This window comes from Diceros bicornis, chromosome 12 (genome assembly GCF_020826845.1).
Source record: "Diceros bicornis minor isolate mBicDic1 chromosome 12, mDicBic1.mat.cur, whole genome shotgun sequence".
In the NCBI taxonomy this organism is placed as follows: domain Eukaryota; kingdom Metazoa; phylum Chordata; class Mammalia; order Perissodactyla; family Rhinocerotidae; genus Diceros; species Diceros bicornis.
Genome location: NC_080751.1, coordinates 32,472,810 through 32,494,975, shown reverse-complemented (window position 1 = coordinate 32,494,975; position 22,166 = coordinate 32,472,810). Strand labels below are relative to the sequence as shown.

General features: G+C 36.2%; 1 protein-coding gene across 2 annotated transcripts in view; it reads right to left on the bottom strand.

The window, feature by feature from the left end:
• Positions 1-1,664: 1,664 nt before the first annotated feature.
• Positions 1,665-22,166, bottom strand: part of PSME4 (proteasome activator subunit 4) — an 88,448-nt gene continuing 67,946 nt past the window's right edge. For both annotated transcript variants that reach the window (XM_058551242.1, XM_058551243.1), the window contains exons 34-47: positions 21,874-21,943; positions 20,808-20,933; positions 20,121-20,273; positions 18,185-18,289; positions 17,541-17,632; positions 16,643-16,774; positions 15,851-16,059; positions 13,936-14,021; positions 10,718-10,846; positions 9,656-9,811; positions 6,572-6,734; positions 5,045-5,178; positions 3,939-4,077; positions 1,665-3,186 (exon numbers count right to left, since the gene is read on the bottom strand). In XM_058551242.1, coding sequence (XP_058407225.1) covers positions 3,943-4,077; positions 5,045-5,178; positions 6,572-6,734; positions 9,656-9,811; positions 10,718-10,846; positions 13,936-14,021; positions 15,851-16,059; positions 16,643-16,774; positions 17,541-17,632; positions 18,185-18,289; positions 20,121-20,273; positions 20,808-20,933; positions 21,874-21,943 — 1,690 coding nt within the window. In that variant the 3' untranslated portion in view covers positions 1,665-3,186; positions 3,939-3,942. The remainder of the gene's footprint in view (positions 3,187-3,938; positions 4,078-5,044; positions 5,179-6,571; positions 6,735-9,655; positions 9,812-10,717; positions 10,847-13,935; positions 14,022-15,850; positions 16,060-16,642; positions 16,775-17,540; positions 17,633-18,184; positions 18,290-20,120; positions 20,274-20,807; positions 20,934-21,873; positions 21,944-22,166) is intronic.

The window sequence follows — 22,166 nt, the reverse complement described above, 5'->3', positions numbered from 1 at the left end:
ACGTCTAAAAAAACCACCAGCAAAATATGCCAAATTGGAAAGAACATTGGCTTAGTAGTCAAAAAATGGAAAATTTGCAAATAAACAAGCAGGGCTAACCATAAATGTTAAAATATGAATGGGCTATCAATTTGCAGGGAAACCAGCATTCTAACATACACTATCATTGGCAATGCAAATTGATGTGTGTGCACTTTGAGGAAAACAACGTATTAGAGCCATTAAAATGTTTACATTCTTGACCTAAAAATCTCACTACTTGGAATTTATCCTAAGGAAATACTTGAAAGGTCTAATCATGAAAGTATGAAAATGTTCACTGCAGTGTAATTTGTAGTGGAGACAACTGAAAACAACCTTGATGTTCAACAATGGGGGAATACTCAAAAACAATTACATGAGCAAGACAAATGCTCTTTGTCCATAAAAATAACTATGAAGACTATGTAGAAAAAGTTAATTTTTTCAGTAAAACAAAATTCCTCACTGGTCCTTTCTGTCCACACTACTATCAAAATTGGCCTGCAACCTAAAAGACTTGGCAGTGCCAAGTATTCTGAATATTTGAAAACAGCTTTCTCATCTTTTTTTTTTTTGCACCAAAACTTTTGGTCAAACACATTAAGAAGATAGGTGGGTACTTTCCTCCTAAATTTTGAAACAATTTGCAAAGTGTTTGTTTTTTAAAGGATCTGTTCAGAAACTAAACATTATTTATGAGCTCTCACAACCTCAAAGAAGATACAGGCTTTCTCTTCCCCTCACTTTTTACCACTTACCCCTCTCCCACCTAGAAACTTACCTTGACTCTCTCTTCCACGCCCTGAAATCAGCAGTGACTTCTGAACATCAGTCTGCTTCCCCCCCACCCCAAAATTTTTATTGTCTCCCTTAACACTATTCCTGCTCTGTCCTTCTCCATTCTCTTTAATGCAACATACATTTAAGAACCATCTTAGACAACAGTAGCCATTCAACCCCTTTTCTCTCCCTCCTCACTTTCATTCTTGAGGCCACTGGTAGAAAATTTAAGGAATTAAATAGTTCATGGTAGTAAGCAACTTCTAAATCTGGTATCAGAATCCCATGGGGCACATGTTAGAAACACAGATTAAGGTACCCGGTTTTTAAGTCGAGAGTGCGCCTTACCTTAGGAGTCTTCTCTAGTGGTTCTCAATCTTGGCTACACAACTGAAGCACTGTGGAGCTTTTCAACAATGCTGATGCCTGAGCCCCAACCAGAGAAATTCTGATTGAGGAACACAGTGGGTGCCCAGTATCTTACTTTTTTAAAGTTCCCACTTGAGGAACTTGCTAAGGCAGAGTTCTATACAGCTTAGTTAGAAAAAGCTGAAGTGGTCAATATGCTATAAAGCCTTGCTACTCCAAGTGTGGTCTCAGGACCAGGGATCGATATCATGAACTGGGAGCATGAATTAAAAATCATATCTTACAGAGGAAGACCGGCACTCAGGGCGAATCTTCCTCATCAAAATAAAATAAATAGTCACACGTGGCTATTAGCTACTGCACTGGACAGGTCTGATCTAGACAATTCACTTTGGTCAGAGGGTATGAATTTATGGGGCCAGATCCATGGATGCAAAAGGAATTCAGTGCCTATAGAACTGTCTTTTCCTCATAATGAAGACAAAAGCCAGGTGTTAAAAACAATTCATTTATTGGGTTTTAAACTAGTTACACAATTCAAATAATGAGTTTGGCACTACTCTATACAGAGATTACGCCTGTGTATGCTGACACTTAAATACTGTACCAGGACCTCTGCTGTGATTAGGTCTGCACTGAGTCATTCAGCAAGTAGATACTAAAAAATATACTGTAGTGTTCCTTTAAGGAAGACTGTACAGGGTGTGCTGCAAGATGACATTCACCAACTTGTGAATTACTTTAACCTAGAAGATACCTTGCATTCTATAAACTTGTCATAGGCAAACATGTGGTGTTCGCATTTAGAGATGCTCACACAGAAGTTACATAAAAATTCAGACATTCTAACGATAAATGAACTTGAACTCAAACCCCACACCTCAGCTTCTGTAACAGGAAAAGATAAAAGAAAATAATTTAAAAACAAAAAATGGCATTCAATTGGTACAAAAGCCAAAAATCACTATAATAAAGAGCTACATGTGAATCTTTACAAGTTAATTACACAATGGTGTGTAAAAGGTTGCATCTGTACAAAGTCTTGCCAATGCTATCTCTATAGTTTATACAGTCTTTTACATCTATATAACATTTATTAAACAAGTCAATTAAATATCAAGTCTTATTAGTCTCTCAACGATTCTGCAGGCAAAAAAAGAGAAGAAAACAAAAAGAAAAAAAAATTACAGATTTTTCACAAACACAGCAGTCTTTCATTAGGTGAACTGTGACAGTTTTTAAAGAGGGTCAAACAGTATTTGTAAAGAATTCAGGTAAAAATCAACCAGTCAGGGTTTTTATTGTTGTTGCTGTTTATTTTAAAATCACACATTGTAAAACACACACAACAATCAATCAAAAATTTATTCACCAAATCCCTAGTTTTTCAGCAACTGCTCTTCTATTCAGCACCAAAAACTCCAGTCTGTGGGAAGCACATGGACACAGATTCACTTCTGTGTCTTGGTCGAGCAATCCATCAGGTCCTTGGTTAGGTTCAAGACTTGCCCTCTTTTCCTTCCCTCTTCATGGCTCTCCAGACCCAAGGCTCTCAAGGCTTCAGATATATGGCCCACAGCCCTACTATCATCGAAACCCAACAGCCATTTGGAAAGAATTCAAAATAATTTGAGATGAATGAAATGACAGGACCTGTATTACAGATGGGTATTCTCCATTCCAAGTAAACTGTTTCTTAACGAGTTCCCAGACTCTGTCCAGTCTTGGATGCCATGATCATATTGGGTTAATTATTTCTAGTCTGAGCCATTGTGGCTTTGTCAGATGCCTCAAAGAAAAAGTGATCAATATTCTGGAAACACTCTGGACAAGTTAGGAAATCGAATGGCAGCTGAGAACCTGTGGAACGCAGACTAATGAGACCAAACACAGAAACCACCAAAATGATGAGAGCTCAACAGAGGCAGAGTTTGAAAACCTGCAGAGAGCCACCACAGATGGTACCTGAGGATCTGGAATTTTTGATGAAAAGAGCTTGAAGTGAGGACTACTCATCTGTATCAGGGAGAAAAAAATTTCAGTTAGACAATAGGACATCCAAATCTAAAAGCCCCATAAATAAAATTTTCTTTATTACTCCTATCTCAGTTAGAAAGGCTTCTGGGTCCTCCCTCTTTAATACAAAATGGATAATAAATACTTAAGAATCCAGAGGAAATGTTCTCACAACTGTAGAGAACCTAGAGTCCTCAGGGCAACTTAAAATGCCCAGACCGCACTCAGAAGGCAACTAAGAATAAGATTTCTTTTCTTTTATCTAACCATTCCCAGGCTACTAAGCCTACTCATTTTAAAGATTCCCCCCTGCCCCAAAGCCCCAGTAGATAGTTGTCTGTCATAGCTGCACATCCTTCTAGTTGCTGTATGTGGGACACGGCCTCAGCATGGCCGGAGAAGCGGCGCGTCGGTGCGCGCCCGGGATCCGAACCCCGGCCGCCAGCAGTGGAGCGCGCGCACTTAACCGCTAAGCCACGGGGCCGGCCCAGCCTACTCATTTTAAAGGTCCAAAGGGAGTCACGTCAATTCTCTGCTTAATACCTGAAGCAGAGAAGCAAGGAAAAACTCTCCGGGAACTTACCTTCACTGGCCATAGCAAAAGTTATGTTAAAAAAAATTTTTTAAACAATGACATCTAAGAATGTCAGCAAAAAGAAAAAACTTAGGAACACCCACTTGTCAGTCATCAAACCAACGACATTTGCCTGAGGATGTCAGACATTTTTCAACTCAGAACCTTGCTGTCTTACCTTTCTATGCATAATAGCATGGTGACACAAGGAGATCGGTGAGAACAAGCAGCTGGTCATCAGTGAATTGCTGTTTGTGTTCTTGCCAGTTGTCATGGTGTGTCCTTCGGAAATTGGATAAGGTCTTTTTTACGGTCATCTGTGGAGTAAGCAACCCACAGACATTTTATTTTAACCTCTCTGAACAACTAGGGTTACATTTAGGATACCTTTAGCTAAGTAACACCGAGTTTTATAGCACCGAGTGCTATAAAACTAATAAGCCAACCGTACTTTGCAAAGCCACCAAGCTCACTTCTCTAGAATTACTAGCTGCACTTTAGGACAAGCTACTGGAACTTACACCACATTATTATTTTTTTGTTTTGTTTTGTTTTTTTTTGTGAGGAGGACCAGCCCTGAGCTAACATCCAATGCCAATCCTCCTCTTTTTTGCTGAGAAAGACTGGCCCTGGGCTAACATCCGTGCCCATCTTCCTCTACTTTATATGGGATGCCGCCACAGCATGGCTTGACAAGCGGTGCGTCGGTGCGTGCCCGGGATCCGAACCGGCAAACCCCGGGCCGCCACAGCAGAGCGTGCACACTTAACCGCTTGCGCCACCTGGCCGGCCCCTACACCACGTTATTAAACCGGTTTCAATGTACCCTTACGTCTATTTACAAAGGTGAAAAGAACAAAGTCACTGGTCTTCTGAGTTGTTTAATTTAGGAACATAGGTGTTCACTAAATAACATCATCACAATTGCCTATTAAATATTAGCTCCCAGTTAGACACTTCCTAGATATAAAATGCTAGTAAAATAGAAGTATAAAATTTAACTATCCTCAAAACATTGATAATACTTTACTTCCATTGGACTGGGAAGGACAGAAGCTATAATAATTTCCTTGCTACCAAAAGATCTCAAATATACATGAGAGCAAGGTCTCTGCAAGATTTTAATAGTTATTGATTGGAAGACTTGGCCCTGGCAGGGGTAGTAGTAGTAGCTTTATCCAAGCAGAAAGTCCAGAGTATATAGAAAATTATTAGTATAAATGGTTTTTTACAAAACATCACTGATAACAGGTGTGCAAAGAAACTAACAAGGAAGAATTTTACCTCTATAGGCTGAGGATCGTTCAGATGTGCACTGAGATTCATAAGGAGCTGGGGCATCCAGGTGGGAACATCATAAGGACTAGAAAGAACACATGCACCAAGTCCTAGCACCCCAGCATGGCGTTTGACCAACTCTGCAAAGAAAACAGCAATATACATGCAAATATTTATAGGACTCGACTGCACTTGTTACAGTAAAATAAATTAGTTTTTCATTATGCTAGTTGTTTTCAATGTGTAAATTTCTGCATTTAAAATGAATCTGTATGCACACATGTCAAAAACATGATTTGGAGGCTGAACTAAAGACAACCTATACCTGTCCCTCAATGACAGCATAATTATATCTAGGTCAGAAATGTGTCATATACTTGCTAAAATTAACATAGTAATGGCTTTTTTGACCAATTCTTATCATATGCAAAAGTGCAATCCCTGATCCTAAAACAATCTCCAATCAATCAGACCCTACTTCTCTGGGTGTGACTACCTCCGACAGAATGCATCAGTTCATTAGGTAAACACACCATGTATGAGGAATGTCTGTATTTCTCAAAACAGAATTGCAACGTGTCTATATTCTACAGGCCTCTATTCTCTCTTTAGTGATAGAATGTGTGTATAGGTTTGTTAGTGCATTACATGTATATACATGAAACATGGTGGATAGGGAGTTGAAGCTAAGAATAAAGGAATTTGTAGTAGTCAGAATTGTAAACAATGCAATTTGGTATAACTAAGACTTAAACTGCTTTGGTACTTAATCATTAAAAAATACAGTTCTCAAGCAAAGAAATGAGAATATGCATTGGTATTTTATTGGAAATTGCTATGAGGTAACTATATAACATAATTAAGACCCTACTATAATCAGCACTTAAGAGCTTCATATTCCAAGCACTTCCTGCAAATTCAGTAAGCTTCCTGCTGACTAATGACCTTTCTGTGTATTTTCCAGTATTCTTGTGACTGTAGTTAGCAGTGGCAAGATCAGATGCTTCTTTGCAATCACATTTAAATTTCTCTTTAAACATGACATAGCGGTCAGATCTTACTCTCTTATCTTTATGCTCAATGAGAGTGGAAGCTCCTGTAGAGTAAGGCTCTTCTCACTCTCTCACCAAATACCTAGTGAAGTACTCAATAGTCCCCTCTCCAAATAAAAGCAAGGCTTGTTTCTTTCGTTTGCTTAGTTTTTTCTCTTAGCACATCTACACATAAGTTTATAAATTCTAAAAACAGGTATTTTAGACCCTCCAAAATAACTAATTCTGGATACTTCTCTTTATAAGGCGATTTCAGGTGGGTGGGTACAGACTTGATTTACTATAATAGTTATATGCAGCAGTGTACAGGTTCCTCTGTATCTATCTCAATTTTAGCTTTCATATTCCAGGTCTTGCCTTCTATATGCGCAGGGACAACTATTCCCAGTACCTAGTACAGACCCAGGCACATGAAAGGATTCACTGAGTAAGCCTGGTTAATTCCCAAAAGGATAAGCGTGTTTTCTACCAGCATTGTTACCTGCAGAAGGAATCGTATCTCCTAAGGAACCAGGGTCTCGCTTTCTTTTCTTCGGTAGTTTTGTTTTGCAAAGTTGCTCAAAATGAATCTGCATAGGACTGTCCATGGTAAGGAAGTTACACTGCAGCAACCCACTTAAGGTGGTAGCAGCCATTTCTCGAACCTGTAGAGATAATCACTTCTGTTAGAGCTGAGATCCTAAGCCTGGTGGAATGATGGAGGCTAGGAGGGTGGTATGGGATCTGGGGTGGGGACTTTCCCTGACATTTGTATGCCAATTAATTGTGTAAATGCCCTTTTGCAGTTCCTTAATAGAGATTTCATCAGATTCTCAAAGGGTCTGTGGCCTCAAAATGGATGAAAGCCACTATATTAGAGTTACAGAAAGTAAATGCTTAACTCTTTTATACAAAATTAAAGTTCTCTATAAATTATTTTCCCACTGACTGATAGTTCTCCTTATAAGGGCTACAACTGTAAAAGCAGTGCCAGAGCCTGACATTAAGAGAAATTTTTCCTAGACTCTACAACTCCTAAAACTACTGCTGCTGTTGTTTTTGCTGGTAACAAAGATAAAATGGACAACCAATTTCTATAACTGGCATATATCATAGAGATTTATATCCAGCTTACTTTTTATGAATTGCACAGGCTATTGTCAGGCTATAAACACGGTTTGTAGAAGTACCAAATGAAAGTGGAATGGGAACTCAAGTTTTGGGAAGACACAAAAAGCAATAAAGTTATCATCTCATATAATTCACAAAAATTTGTTCCAAATATTCACAAAGATAGGCCATAATAATTTGGAAAAAACCTCCAAAAAACACATGTTTTACTATGTATTCCTTCAAAAAGTTTTTCCTTAAATTTTTCCTTGTCACAGTTTTTGGGTACTTAACATTTTCCTTGCTCCTTTCATTACACTATTATAGGAAATACATTTTACCACTTCATATTTGGTTGCATTATTTCCTTTCATACCACAATTTATTTTTATACTCAACTACTGATTAGAATGCTTTCAACTTCTCACTAGCATGCTACAAAATATTATTAATTTATATAATTTTTCAATATTACAATATATTTTCTTAGGATAGATTCTAAGAATCGGGACTATTAAATTTCAATGTATGAACAATTTCACTGTTAATTTGGCTATCAGTTGCTTTTCAAAGAGCCAGTGCTAACATACTATGACACAAAACTAATGTGCAGTACTAGTTATATCTTACCAACACTGGTTATCATCATCATACATTTTTGTTTGAGGGTGGAGAGAACACTAAATTCAGAGTAGGTGAAAAATGTCTCCTTGTTTTAAGTTTGCAGTTCTCTGATCATTAGGAGGGGTTTGACTTTTCACTGCTGATTGCTTGTGTTGTTTTCATCTATACATATGTTATACCACCATCACTACCTACTCCACAAGGTCTTAACGATTTTCTTATGCTACAATGTTTTTCTCTAGTTTGAAGCTTGATCATTTAAATTGATGAGTTTCTAATATTCTTGTAGTCAGATTTGTCACATCTATTAACTTAAAGGCTTTTAAAGTCATCTCTGCTTGAAATTCATATAAATATCCAAATTCATTTCTCCTACTTTCTCTAATTAAAAGAAGGGGGGAGTGTATTTATTTACTATATCTGGAAGATATTTTAGTGTGAGATGTTCTAATTGATTTTTCTTTTTCTTCAAACTGCTAACAAATTACTCGAACACTTCCAACTGAATTATTCTCTTTCCCATTAGTAGGGTCTAGTTTTGGGATATTTTGTTCCAAGGGTCAATCTGTACATGTCTCTAATCAATTTTATAAGGTGACTAGTATTTAGCCTTTTTATCCATAAACATACTATTTCCCATCATTTCTAAAAATTTTTCTTTAAATCTAATGAAGTTTTCTTTAAATATTTCTCATTTAGATTATTACAGTTTTTTTCAATATCATCAATAGCTATAGTTAATTATACCAATATTCAGCATCACGTGTTTAAAAAATGATACAGTAGTTTTAATAAATGTCATGGTTATATTTATATTAACAGCTACGTTTGAGCCTAGCACATGGAAGAAAATTAAAATAATCTATAAAAATGTTCTAAAACAAGGTCCAGAAAAGAGTAAATTTTAATGTGATTGCTATAATAAAGTTAGGAAACACTGACTTTCAAGATTTCCATCTTTCCATTTCCACTCCTTTAGTTGAAAAAAATTTCTAGATAGCTGTAAATATTTTAATTGAAGCCTGTTGGAGTTGTTATAAGGACTGTGTGAGTACCCTAAGAAATAGACAATATCTGCTCCCAACCACGAGAAAGCTAGATTACAAAATGAATAGGTTCATTAGGGAGGAGGAAAAATTTCCATTCCCAGTTTCCTATGGATACAATCTATTTTCAGTGCTCTCAAATAAAATCTATAATTACTGGGAGTGCTCTATGACATGGAAAACCTATCAGGTCCACAAAATATAACAAAAATCTCAGTTACGTTCTCTTTACCTAAGGCCAATTTAGAAAGTTCTATCTTATTCCATATTTATTACAACATGCTTTTCACACATTAGGCTATCTGAAATAATAGATTTATCTTTTTGTAAAAATATTAACATAACCTCACACAAGTTGCCTTTAATTTCTCTACCAAGGAAAATAAAAAAAGGAACAAGAATCTTAAGACTACTGGATAAATAGCATCTATGTGTAGATTTTCATTCTCTTTTAACTGTCTTCATGCACATTCCTATTAGCCCTTTAAAAATCAGTAAGATAAGTAGGGTATTATCACCTGCAATTTCATAGATAAGAAAACTTTGGTTCGCAAATATTATCTGCCCAACTGCAAAGAGAAGCCAGAATGAGGATATGCCCAGTGTTTGTTTCCATTTGTACTATAGGAAACCATGATTAGAGGATCAAATCTAATCACAGAGGGCTTTATTAAAATTAAAGTTACTTTCAAAATTTACGCTTTAATAAAACACCTCTCATCAGTGTGTGAATACTTCTTAAAAGGGGAGCCATGATGCTTTCTTTAAATTTATTAAATTTTGATCTGTTATAACTTAAATTTTACCTCTAGCTGTTCATCCTCCAAAAGACTTATAACCAGCCACCTGATGTCTTTAACTGCATCTTCATTGTTTAGGAAAACAAAGAGGTTATAAAATACCATGGTCTGGAGGTAGGTCAATACTGTGTATCTAGCATGCCAAGAACTGCTTCTTGCTGTCTGTGAATGAGACATAAGTAGAAACAATGAAAACAGTGCTGACAAGAACATGAGATGACAGTGAAATTACACACAAATGATACAATATTCTAACATAATTCTACTTTTATAGGTATAGTTAGAGCAAGTGTGTTTTCTATTTCCTTCTATACAAAAGGTTGCACAAGCTATTTCAGGGAGAGTTAGTTATTCAGAACGTATGAATGGTTGAGAGTAAGGGAAAGGAACACAGACAAAAGTCTATTTAAAAGAGAGAATTATTTATAATTAATGATTCTAAATCCTTGAAATACACATTATTTCATTTTACTTTTGACAGTAGCAGGTTGGGTACTGAAAGCACAAAAGATTGAGAACTACTAAATTCCACTACAAAAAAAAATAACATTTTGGGTTGTTCAAAATATTTTTCAGTGATAATCAAACTTAAACATCTGAAAACCATGGGAACATGTCCATTTTTTTATATTACATAACACACACATGACCTGAATAAAGCTGAGCACATAGTATACTAAAACCACAGCCAGAAAATACACAATCACTTGGTCTTTCTACCACAGGTCAGGAAATAAATAAAATAAAGGGGAAATGTTAAAAAGGAATGACCATCCTCCTCCCTCATAAGCCCTCTGTATCCAAGGTGGTTCCATAATCAGCTCTTTGTGTATAAAGAAAATCTGAGGGTTGAGTGACCTGCCCAAGGTCACAGAATTTGGTGGCAGAACCAGGTACAGAATCTGGGTCTGTTTCTTTGGTCAACATATATCTTCTCTCAAACTAAAAGAAAATTCAAAATGAAAATAAATATCAGGTATCCTGTGCCCTGCAGTTGACTCTGAAATTCTCAGAATGGTAAACAAAAAATCTAACCAAAAGATAAAAACACTTGTTATACACTCTTACTTGTTTTAGCACCTGAAGTACCAAAGGCACTTGATGAGGGTAAAGCAACCCCTGAGACATTAGTGATAAACATAACTTTGCATCTCTTTTCAGTTCATCGTAGCTATTGTCATTTTCCACTGGGGCAATCTGGAGAGCAATAAAACAAACCAAAGACATGAATTGAAAAATAATAGCCAGGAAGTACAAAGGCATCCTTACATGAAAGAGATCACATTTTTACTTTTAACAATTTCTCTGGAAAATTTCAAACATATACAAAATTACAGAATAGTATAATGAATCCTCATGAACCAATCACCTCTTCAACAGTGGCAAACTCATAATACTTTCCTTTTTTGCTTCCTCCTTGGTTCCCCCTCCCCCAATTAAATTATTTGAACAAATCTCAGACATATTTCATCCATAATATTTTATTATGTATCCCTAAAAGGTAAAATCTCTTAAAAAAAATCTTTAATGACAGCACACATAAAAATTCATTACAGTTAAAATATAAAATATTCAGTAGTGCTCAAATTTCCCCAATCATTTCATACATGTGTTATTATTACAAATGGTTTTTTGGAATCTGGTTCAACAAAATGACCACACACTGCATCTGGTTGGTATCTCTCTCAAATTTGAAAGATTCTATTAAAAAAAATTTAAAAAGAAGCTATAAATTCCTCTCACTCTCTTTTAAAATTCTTTTTTTTCTTTTTGACAAGGCGGGGCATTAAACTGTTAACTTGTAGAAAGCTGCTCATTTAGTTAGCAATGGAAATATTTTACAGGGTCTTCCTCTCCTCTAATTATTGAGAAAAATAATTTTTCTGAAGAAATGCCATCCACAGCATGTAACCTTGTAAAAATTATCACAACATCTGCAAATTTTTCTCTAAGTTTGACATATGCAAAACTATTATTCTACAGTGGTGAGTTCTGATGAGCATTTAGTGAAGTTTGAAACTCAGGATAAAACACGTCCCCCCTCTCTCCCTGACCACCACCATTTGAGCTCTTGATAGTCCAAATTAAAATTCAGTTAAAGACTAGTAACAAAAATAATTAAGGTGCATATTTCACACTGTGCCCCCTGCTTTACAAGGCATTATCTCATTTCATCCTTGTTACAACTCTGTGAGGGATACTGATAACATCCCACACTTTACACATAGAGACAGTCTTTGAAGTTCAGCAGCTGTGCAAGGTCACAAAACAAGCACCTGTCACAGACAGGATTTTAAACTCGGTCTCTATTTACTCCAAAGCCAGTGCTCTGAAAACTATTCTGGGTTGGAAATCCTCTTCCCTTAACCTTGAGTAATATGGAGACTCTTAGACTAGAACACACAAATAACTGAAACTTTCACTTTGATAAATATTTCAAGGTTTTTTTTTGGATTGACATAAAATTGCTTTCTATGGTATAGGATAAATAAATAATACTTCATTTAAAATCTAATAAGCATCTCAAATATGTTCAAAATGGAATTTCTCATCTCATCTCCCACTATTTCTGTGCTCCTCCTAGAGTTTAGTAAACAACAACTTACTTTTAGACACCTCTCTTTCTCCTCACTCTACACATCTGATCTGTCTGCAAAGTAACTGTGTTCATCTGTGTTGCGGTGCCTTTGTACTCCACATCCCGTTCACCGTCGTGGCCTTAAAGTACACTCTCAACCTCAGTATTTGTCTATTTAGGTGAAATGTTAGGCCTGTCACTAGCAACTTACGCAACACAGCTTTCTAATGATTTATGTTGTTCATAAATTTCAAGTGGATTCAAATCATCCCTTCTATAAATTTCACTCTCATATATTTGCTTTGTGAACTTTTTTTTTTGAGTGAAAGAAAAGGAGTGGAATTGCAGCTATCCCAACATTCATTGCACATCACCCATTTATGAACATGAGATCACATTGTGTATCCACTGCATGTGGCAGCAGAAAAGATTTTAAGCACTACTGCCCTAAAGACAAACCCTATCTACACCAAGGACCTACAAAGTAACAAGGACCTATACATTAACAGCTACTGTTCACTTTACATCCCGAAAGATCTCAGAGGTATCCAGCGGTATCAGGCCCTACACAGCATTCTTAAAAATATTTAGTAGTGAATCCTTTGAAACTTACTAGTAGTGTTATCTTTTTGAAATTTCCTAAGGGCAAAGTATACTGAAACAAATCAAAAGTTTAGCATGCCATTTGCTAATCAATAATAAGGGCCCTCCTTCTTGGGGGAGGGGGTGGTGGTGGTGAGAGAGATTGGCCCTGAGCCAACATCTGTTGCCAATCCTCCTCTTTTTGCTGAGGAAGATTGGCCCTGGGCTAACATCTGTGCCCATCTTCCTCTACTTTTATATACGGGAAGCCTGCCGCAGCATGGCTTGATAAGTGGTGTGTAGGTCGGCACCTGGGATCTGAACCTGCGAGCCCCAGGCCGCTGAAGCAGAGCGCATGAACTTAACCACTATGCCACCAGGCTGTCCCCATGGGGCCTCCATCTTAAATGATAATAATTGTACTGACCAATAATTGTCAAGTAGTGGTGATGTTTTGTGCCAAGCCTTCCAAATGTACAGTGAGACTACACTGGTTTCCTAACCACAGCCAACCATAGTATGATTGCAAACTATAATTTTGGAAACTAATATATCAATCTGTGACTTTAGTTTTATTAGCTTCATCCTCCGACTAGATGAGTAATTAAAACCACCTCAGGTTATACCTTTTTATCAAATAAAATTTCAGTGTCATTATATGATTATCTGAGATAAGTTACTGCCTGCAGCTATTTGTTAGAATCAACTACAGTGCCATTTAACATTATAAAATAAATACAATATACTGAACATTTTGATCTTCAGATTTATTACACACTGAATAAAAAAGTCAGAAATAGCTATATTTAAACATTTCATTGTGGCTTTTCTTTTGGCTATCAGTGTTTTCTTAAATTATTACTTGGAAATTGGCTATCCATGAAACAATGTTCTGTCTGTACTCTTTTCATGTATCTGCCAAAATCCTAGTCTTACTTAACATTAGAAAGATATTTTAACAAATATTAAACCACTATCACTTCATGATTTTCCTGTGAGTATTCTACTTCTTAGAGATCCAACCAAATCATACAACGTCTGAAAACCTACCAACCACCAGATGATAAACAAAATTCCTTTTGAACGTCAGAAGGGGATGCATTCTTAATTTCAGCCATAAACTTACCTTAAAAAACAAAGGTAGAAGCTGAAGTTGTTCTTTGACTGCTGTAGAGAAGGATCTTCCCGCACTCGCCATAAGCCATTTCAATACTATTTGGAAACAAGCATGCAGAATCAGTCTTTGCTATCCAGGCAGTGACCACAAAGTAGAATAATAAAGTAATGCTAGTGTCAGACAGCCACTCTGATCACTCTTCAATGTTAAGAAAGAAATCATCTATGTTACTCCATAAATAAATTAAATACAAATCAGCAGTATGACAGGACCCACAATAAAGGGTGTCAACCAATCTAGGGTACTGAAGCCACTCTCAAAGAATGAATCAGCAAATTATTAACAGTCTACCAAATACCTACACTAAGTACAATTAAAACTAGCCTTCAATAATCCGTAAGTAGCAAAAGTGATAACAAAGTTAGTTGTTTGTACTTAGAATCCTTGAAGAATTTTTAGATATAAAAACAATAGGACACCTCCAATAACCAAGACAGTTTTGAAAAAGAACAGAGTTGGAGGACTCATACTTCTAGATTTCAAAACTTACTACAAAGCTACAGTAATCAAAACAGTGTGGTAATGACATAAGGACAGACATACAGACCAATGCAATAGACTAGAGAGCCCAGAAATAAACCCTCACATACATGGCCTATTAATTTTCAACAAGAGTGCCAAGACTATTCAATGAAGAAATGGCAGTCTTTCTAACAAACGGTGCTGGGAAAATGGATATCCACGAACAAAAGAATGAAGCTGGATCCCTATCTTACACCATACACAAAAATTAACTCAGAGTGGATTAAAGACCTAAACATAAGAGCTAAAACTATAAAACTCTCAGAAAAAAACTTATGGGAAAAACTTCATGATGCTGGATTTGGAGCAATGATTTCTTGGATGTGACACCAAAGGCAAAGGCAATGAAAAAAAACCAGATAAATTAGATTTCATCAAAATTAAAAACTTTTGTGCAAAAGACACTATCAAGACAGTAAAAAGACAACCCATGGAATGGGAGAATATATTTGCAAATCATATATCAGTAAGAGATTGATATCCAGAGTATATAAAGAACTACAACTCAACAACAACAAAACAACCTAATTCAAAAATGGGCAAAGGACTTGAACAGACATTTCTCCAAAGAAGACACAAAAATGGTAAAAAAGTAAATGAAAAGATGTTCAACCATTAATGATTAGGGAAACACAAATCAAAACCACAAGATACCTTCTTCACACCCATTAGGATAGCTATAGTCATAAAAACCAACAACAGGTGTTGGCACGGATGTGGAAAAACTGAAACCCTTTTGCACTGCTGGGTGGAATGTAAAATTGTGCAGCCACTGTGGAAAATAGCTTGGTGGCGCCTCAAAAAGTTAAACACAGAATTACCATATGGTCTAGCAATTCCACTTTCAATACCCAAAAGAATTGAAAACAGGGACTTAGCCACTTCTACATCAATGCTCATATTAGTATTACTCACAAGAGCCAAAAGGTATAAACAATCTAAATGTCCATCGACAGATGAATGAATAAACATTGAAAACACTATGCAAAGTGAAAAAAGCCAGACATAAAAGGACAAATAGTATGATTCCACTTATACGAGGTACCTAGGATAGGCAAATTCAGAGATAGAAAGTAGAATGGTGGTTGCTAGGGGCTGGCAGAAGGGGAGAACGAAGAGTTATTGTTTAATAAGTACAGAGTTTCAGTTTTGTAAAATGAAAAGAGTAGTGAAGATGGATGATGGTGAATGTTGCACAATGGATGTATTTGATGCCAGTGAACTGTAAATTTTATATTATGTACATTTTACCACAATAAAAAATATAGGAGAAAAAAGCCAACCACACAATCCAAATAAATGTCCGTTTTTAGGTGAGTTTCTACTCATTTTAGCTACTCACTAGTTTTTAAGAGTTTAATGCCTTGAGTTCGTTCATCTTCTTCACCAATTCCATTTTCTTCCATAACATGGTTCTGAATTTCTTCATCCACATCCATGAGGGGTTTCAATTTCTCTAGAATTCGAGCAGTAAACTCAGGGACACGAGGGGACGCCGTTGGCGCAGTGTTTGGCAAAGAAACATCTATCATGAATATGTAGGTCAGCACGCTGTAAAATAAAACATGTATAGTAAGAAGAGATCCTACATTATCAATAAAACTAAAGTTCAAAAGTTATGACCCAACCAAAGTAAATCTTCCCAAGACAATTCCTAGAGAGAGTCTCTGGTGCCTGTGCCTGTAATTCTAAGGTATTAAAAACTGGGCTCTGGGGGCCGGCGCAGTGGCGTAGTGGTTAAGTTCGACATGCTCTGCTACAGCAGCCTTGGGATCACGGATTCAGAGCTCAGGTGTGGACCTATACCACTCATCAAGCCGTGCTGTGGCGGCAACCCACACACAAAATAGATGAAGACTGGCACAGATGTTAGCTCAGGGCCAATCTTCCTCACCAAAAAACAAAATCAAACTGGGCTGTAGTGACTGCTCACCTCTGGCTTATGAGCACACGGCTGTCCTATTTTACATTCAGAGCCTCTTGTCTAGTGTCTCACACAAAATATAAAACAGCATTTGAAGAGGAGGACACCATGAAACTCAATAGTAATATAACCAGTATGTATTATTAGATATTAAGATTTAACAAAAAGAATTCAAGAGCTGTACCATACCACAGAGAAAATTGTACCTACCTTCCTATTCTTTCCCTGACATTTTTGTAAACCTGGGTGAGTTTGGGTTCCAAGTACTTCAGTAGTCTGTGCAGTAGCTCAGGCACTCTCCACTCTTGCTGGGCAAGGCCACCTTGTAGTACGTAGAGTCGACTAAAATTAAAGCACAGGAGAGTTGTGCTACAGCCCCTCTCTGCCTTTATACATTCACGGTATAGATTAATGATGTCTGTATTCCACTTAAAATTGTTTCATTTTCTCACCTAATAAATAATAAAACTAACAATTCAAAATAGCTCCTTTATGAAGATTTTATTATTTTTCCTAAATCATTTTCTCTGTATTCTCATTTCACCTCTACCACTATACAATCAAAAGAAATACTAACTTTAGAATACTTATTGAATAAATTTCTTAAGTATCAGAAGTTTCCTCACTAATTAAGAATAATAATTGTTTTTCTTGTTAACGGGATTATCTACATTTCTTTCTCTTGTCCACAAATTTTTTTCCAGCTCCTTATGCCCTACCAAGTATATTTTCCCTTAAAAGGATTACTCTCTTCTTTCCTAATAGGAAAGAGTGAAATAGGAGAAGATGTAATAAAGAAGTTAATATTGTCATGGTACAAAAAAGCACTCCTGGTACAAAAGATTTGACAGCAGAGAAGGCTGAACCTAACTTATGTATGAATTGCCCAGGTTGCCTCCATTTCTCCTACTGTTCCCAATTGAGAAATAACTCTATGTAGTATCATATGTTGTATTGACTTGGATCACACCATCTCCCAGAAGAAAGCAGTTACATTATCTAGCCTTTAGGAGTACAGACAGTTCACTTCCATCACACATCAAAAATAAAGATGTTATGTTTTGTTGTAAAATCTTCTGTTGACCTCATTAGTTTTCTTTTTATTTACCATGCATCTACAAAGGATCCTCCTTCACCACTCAATGGTGATTCCAACAACAGCTCAAAAAGCCAATGAAGTTTCCGGGGATCTCTACTTTCCTGTGTTGAAAATATAAAGTAACAATTAAAATAGGGGTCCTACAATTCTGTAAATAAATCAGATCTCATTATTTTAGAAATATTATAAATAAACATAAGTATATAGGAAAAAAATCAAACTAAAATCATAGGTGAGTCAAATCCAAATGTATTATCATAGCTCATGTTAGAAAAACTAACAGTTAGAAAACTGTTGTTAGCTAAATGGACTGTCTATTTAAACCAAAGCATACAAGCTATGGCCATATTTAGTATCAAAAATAACACCTATAACCTTGTATCATGTGGCTTTTACTATATTTAAAAGTCACATTTCCAGACATATGATTAGACTTGTCATTCAACCTAAAAATGCATTACCATGGCAGAGAAAATATAATAATCACTTAAGAGTTATCCCTCAAGGCTTATCTGAAAGGCTAAATAGAACCATCTCTCATTATGTAAGATGACAAAACTATGAACCAAATTTCAAGATTCAAGAGTTATTAAGAGGAACAGGAAAATGCTTGAATAGACGAGTTAGACAGAAAAGGAAGTGGGAGAACTTACACAGGATGTTGCTATACAAGTTCCCCAGTCATTGTAAGTTTCTACCGTAATGTTGGACAATGCGGTTCTAAGCAGAGGACACAGAAGCTCCCAAAGCTTCTCTACCTACTCAAAACAAAATATAGGGGAAAAAGTTAATAGTACTCAGAACATTTTTCTTCAACTATCTTCTCCTAGAAACACACACATACAAATACACAAACTGGTACCTCATTTAAATTATGTCTTAGAATGCCCCAATAATCCAGGAAGTAACTTCACTATATTATCATTATACACACCCAGGTATAGGTGAATTTTTTTTCCAAAAACATTATTCAGAAAAGAGGAAACACCTTATATGGCCTTACAAAATCTCTCATACTACTGAAAAGTTCTCTTTTAAAAATTTTGAGGGCCGGCCCCGTGGCTTAGAGGTTAGGTGTGCGCGCTCCGCTGCTGGCGGCCTGGGTTCAGATCCCGGGCGCGCACCGAGGCACTGCTTCTCCGGCCATGCTGAGGCCGCGTCCCACATACAGCAACTAGAAGGATGTGCAGCTATGACATACAACTATCTACTGGGGCTTTGGTGGGAAAAAAAATAAATAAATAAAATCTTTAAAAAAAAAAAAAAATTTTGAGTAACATACTACACTGGGCTGAAACAAAACTTCAATCATTTCTAAGTTTTGCAATGCTTATTGAGGCCACTTGACTGAATCCTAATATAGGAAGCAATAACATTTTAATACAATTTAGTATTAGCCTGAAGTATAATCTTCAAATGCCAAGTTCTGGATGATTATAGCCTTTAAAAAGTGTTCAGTTATACAGAGACTGCAAACACATGTGCAAGGATGCTTCTCACAGTTTAATGAGAACACAAATCACCTTGAGATCTTGATAAAATGCAGATTCTGATTCATTAGATCAAGGTGGGACCTGAGATCCTACTTTTCTAACAAGCTCCCAAGTGATGCCCATGCTGCAGGTCCATGGACTGTACTTTAGTCAAAAGGACCTATATAGGACAAATGGGGAGGGAGGGCTTGGGATAAAATTTCCAGCGGTAGCACCAGGCATTGATTAAAAAGAAGACAAAGAAGAAAAAAAGCTTTATCTTAAACAACTTATGAGGAAAGGAGATGTATTCTAGAAAAGAGAAACTCAAAAATGACAGACAGGATGACAACGATACATGTGACATGTTTAAATAAAATTGTTTCATGATATGTGAGCAGGAAACAGGCAATATTGCAAATTAAGATACTTTTATTTAATAAGTGATTTGAATATATATAACTAAATTAATATATTAAAAAGTGTCCACAGTCCTCCTAAAATTACGTGTAATTACGTTTGCCAAAAATAATATTTGCGTCTTTTCTTTGAGGAAATGGTAGCCAATCTTATATTCAGGCATTCTGGACATTTTAGCAGGTTATTTTCAGTCTAGAGCATTTTGCTAAGAAACTAACCTTAGTGCAGGTATATAACACTAAACCCTACAATTAAAAACAGGGATACTCGATAAAAGGGTGTCAAACTCAAACTGCCTACAAGACCAAATGAGTAATGAAGATGAGTGAGGAGGCTAAGAGAAAGGATTCAATGAGAAGAGAGAGTGCCTGATGAACGGAGAAGCCCAGGCGCAGCACCAGGCAACTGACGCAGCGCAATAACGTGGGACCAGTGTTCCAGGATCTTCCCATTTTTCAAGAGAAACTGCAATCTTTTTTACATGACCTATCCTGATTTTTTCCCTAATGAGGGCAAATAATTCAAATTTTAAAAGATACTGAATGTCATCTACAGACCACTAGTTTGTGATCTATACTCAAAAGCAATATGGAATTGAACATTTCATATATTAAGTATTACTACCCAGTGTGCTGGGAATTGCTACATAAATGGATAATGTAGCTTGAACAGGGAATGTGCTGTACAAATACATCACCTTTTCAAATGTCCAATGCTTAGAGCCTCTGATTAAACCAGCTATAATTTCTGCTACACATCGCTGAGTGCTTTCATGTGAATCTGCAACCAAACGTTCTAAATGGGGCTTCAGAACTGGCAGAAAGGCATCATCAAAATTTCTGAATATACCCTATCAAATCAAAAAGAAAGTTCTTTAGTACTCAAATGATTATCATCTCCATTATAGTTACAATATGCTTGCATTTGTTCACTACGTTACTACAGTGCTTAAAAAACTCCAAGTATTCTCCCCTTCAGAACTTAACTGCTTTAACAATGTCTGTAAGTTAAAATGAGTACCATCATTTTGCATATCACATTAAAATATAATCAATGAAATCAAAATTAATAATCTTTCTGACCTTAAAAATATCACACACACCTCAAAAAAAAAATCAAAACATCAAATGCATATAATCTTGTGGGGTTTTCTTGCTTCTACTATTAACTACAAATATTAAAGACAAATACTAAAAAGCTTTTTTTTATACGAGTCCTAGACCCTAGGACAAGATCAATATGATTAGCACAACTTCTAGGGCCATTTCAGATTAAGACAGCAGATGACAAAACTCAAACTTTGATGAAATACTTTAAAATTTATGAACCTACAAAGTGACTGTCACTAAGCTTTATGAAGAAGGTATTTATATAACACAGTTACCTTAAAGAGGCAAAAACGTCGAGGATTAAATTTATCTTTTCCTTTTCTGTCTTCTAAAGATAGAAAAGTAATTAACTGTTCCACAAATTTAGGATCAGAAAAATGATCAAATATAATCTGTTCTGCCTATAAAGGTAAAAAAAAAGAACAACTTCAGGGTTTAAATTCTACTTAAAAACATGATTCTGAAAACATTAAAATTCAACTGTAAAGTTTCAATACTCAATAGTAGGTTGTTATTTTTATTCTACAGAACCTTTAGTTCTCATCGAGGCTTTCTAGAACCAAAATAACACTGTCTCCTAAAAATGCGAAATCCATAAGAATAGCTAAAAGTTTTCCTTCAGATCTTCAAGTTAGGATTCCATTGCTCAAACTGTGAATTAAAACCAACAAATATTCTGCTTGGGAAATGAAGATAATGTTATCGTGCCACCTTGTGTGCAATTTAGGAAAATCCTCTAAATTGTAAACCAAACCTGAGCAAATTATTTCCGTATTTATAAAACATCAGAAGTTGAAAGGGAAACTCTGTTCAGAATTAGAAAATAAAAGCTACACCACCATTAACTTAATTGAGGAAGACATAAACTTAAAAGTCCTTAGTTAACTTTCAAAATGATAAAGAAATAGCTTCTAGACAGATTAAGGAGTTTACACTTTAATCTACAAACATCTATTTATTGAGTACCCATCACTTATGTGCAATAAAAAGCTAAAAGCCAGTCATTATCTTTGTCTTCAAGAAGCTTGTTAAGCAGACAGAACTGATATAAGAAACAAGCAGATAACTACATAAAGCAGTACCCCAGTGAGTGCTAAGTGGGGCGGTAACTTGAAAGTAACCTTAGACACAAAAAGACTCATGCTGACTGGCCCTAACAGAATGGGGGGAGGCAGGACAGGGGGAGAGGAGTAAGGGAGTACACATTCACCAAGATTTACCCCGTGCTATACCCTAATACGTGAATTTGGAAAAAAACCATGAACTGAGTTTGGAATAAATCAGTGGCTACAAGTAAGACGCAGGGTAAGTGTGCACGCATGGTGGAAACGGCGTGCTTACCTCTGTCAGATCTGCCCTGCTTCTGCCGAGCTTAGGCTGCTCTTCCACACCAGCATAAACAACCATATTCCTACACAGGAAGAGTTCATATGTGGAACACACACAGAAAAACATATGAGTTTCATGGATAGAAAGCATTAGAAGGCACTTTTAATGAACTCTAATTAGACGCTAAGTTTGGGGATACAAGTACATTACTAACAGTCTCGGTCTTAAAAATCTATCAGACCTTTGTATCCTAATGATATAAATTATTGGAGTAAACAATAAGAGATAAGTAAGTATTTCTCTGG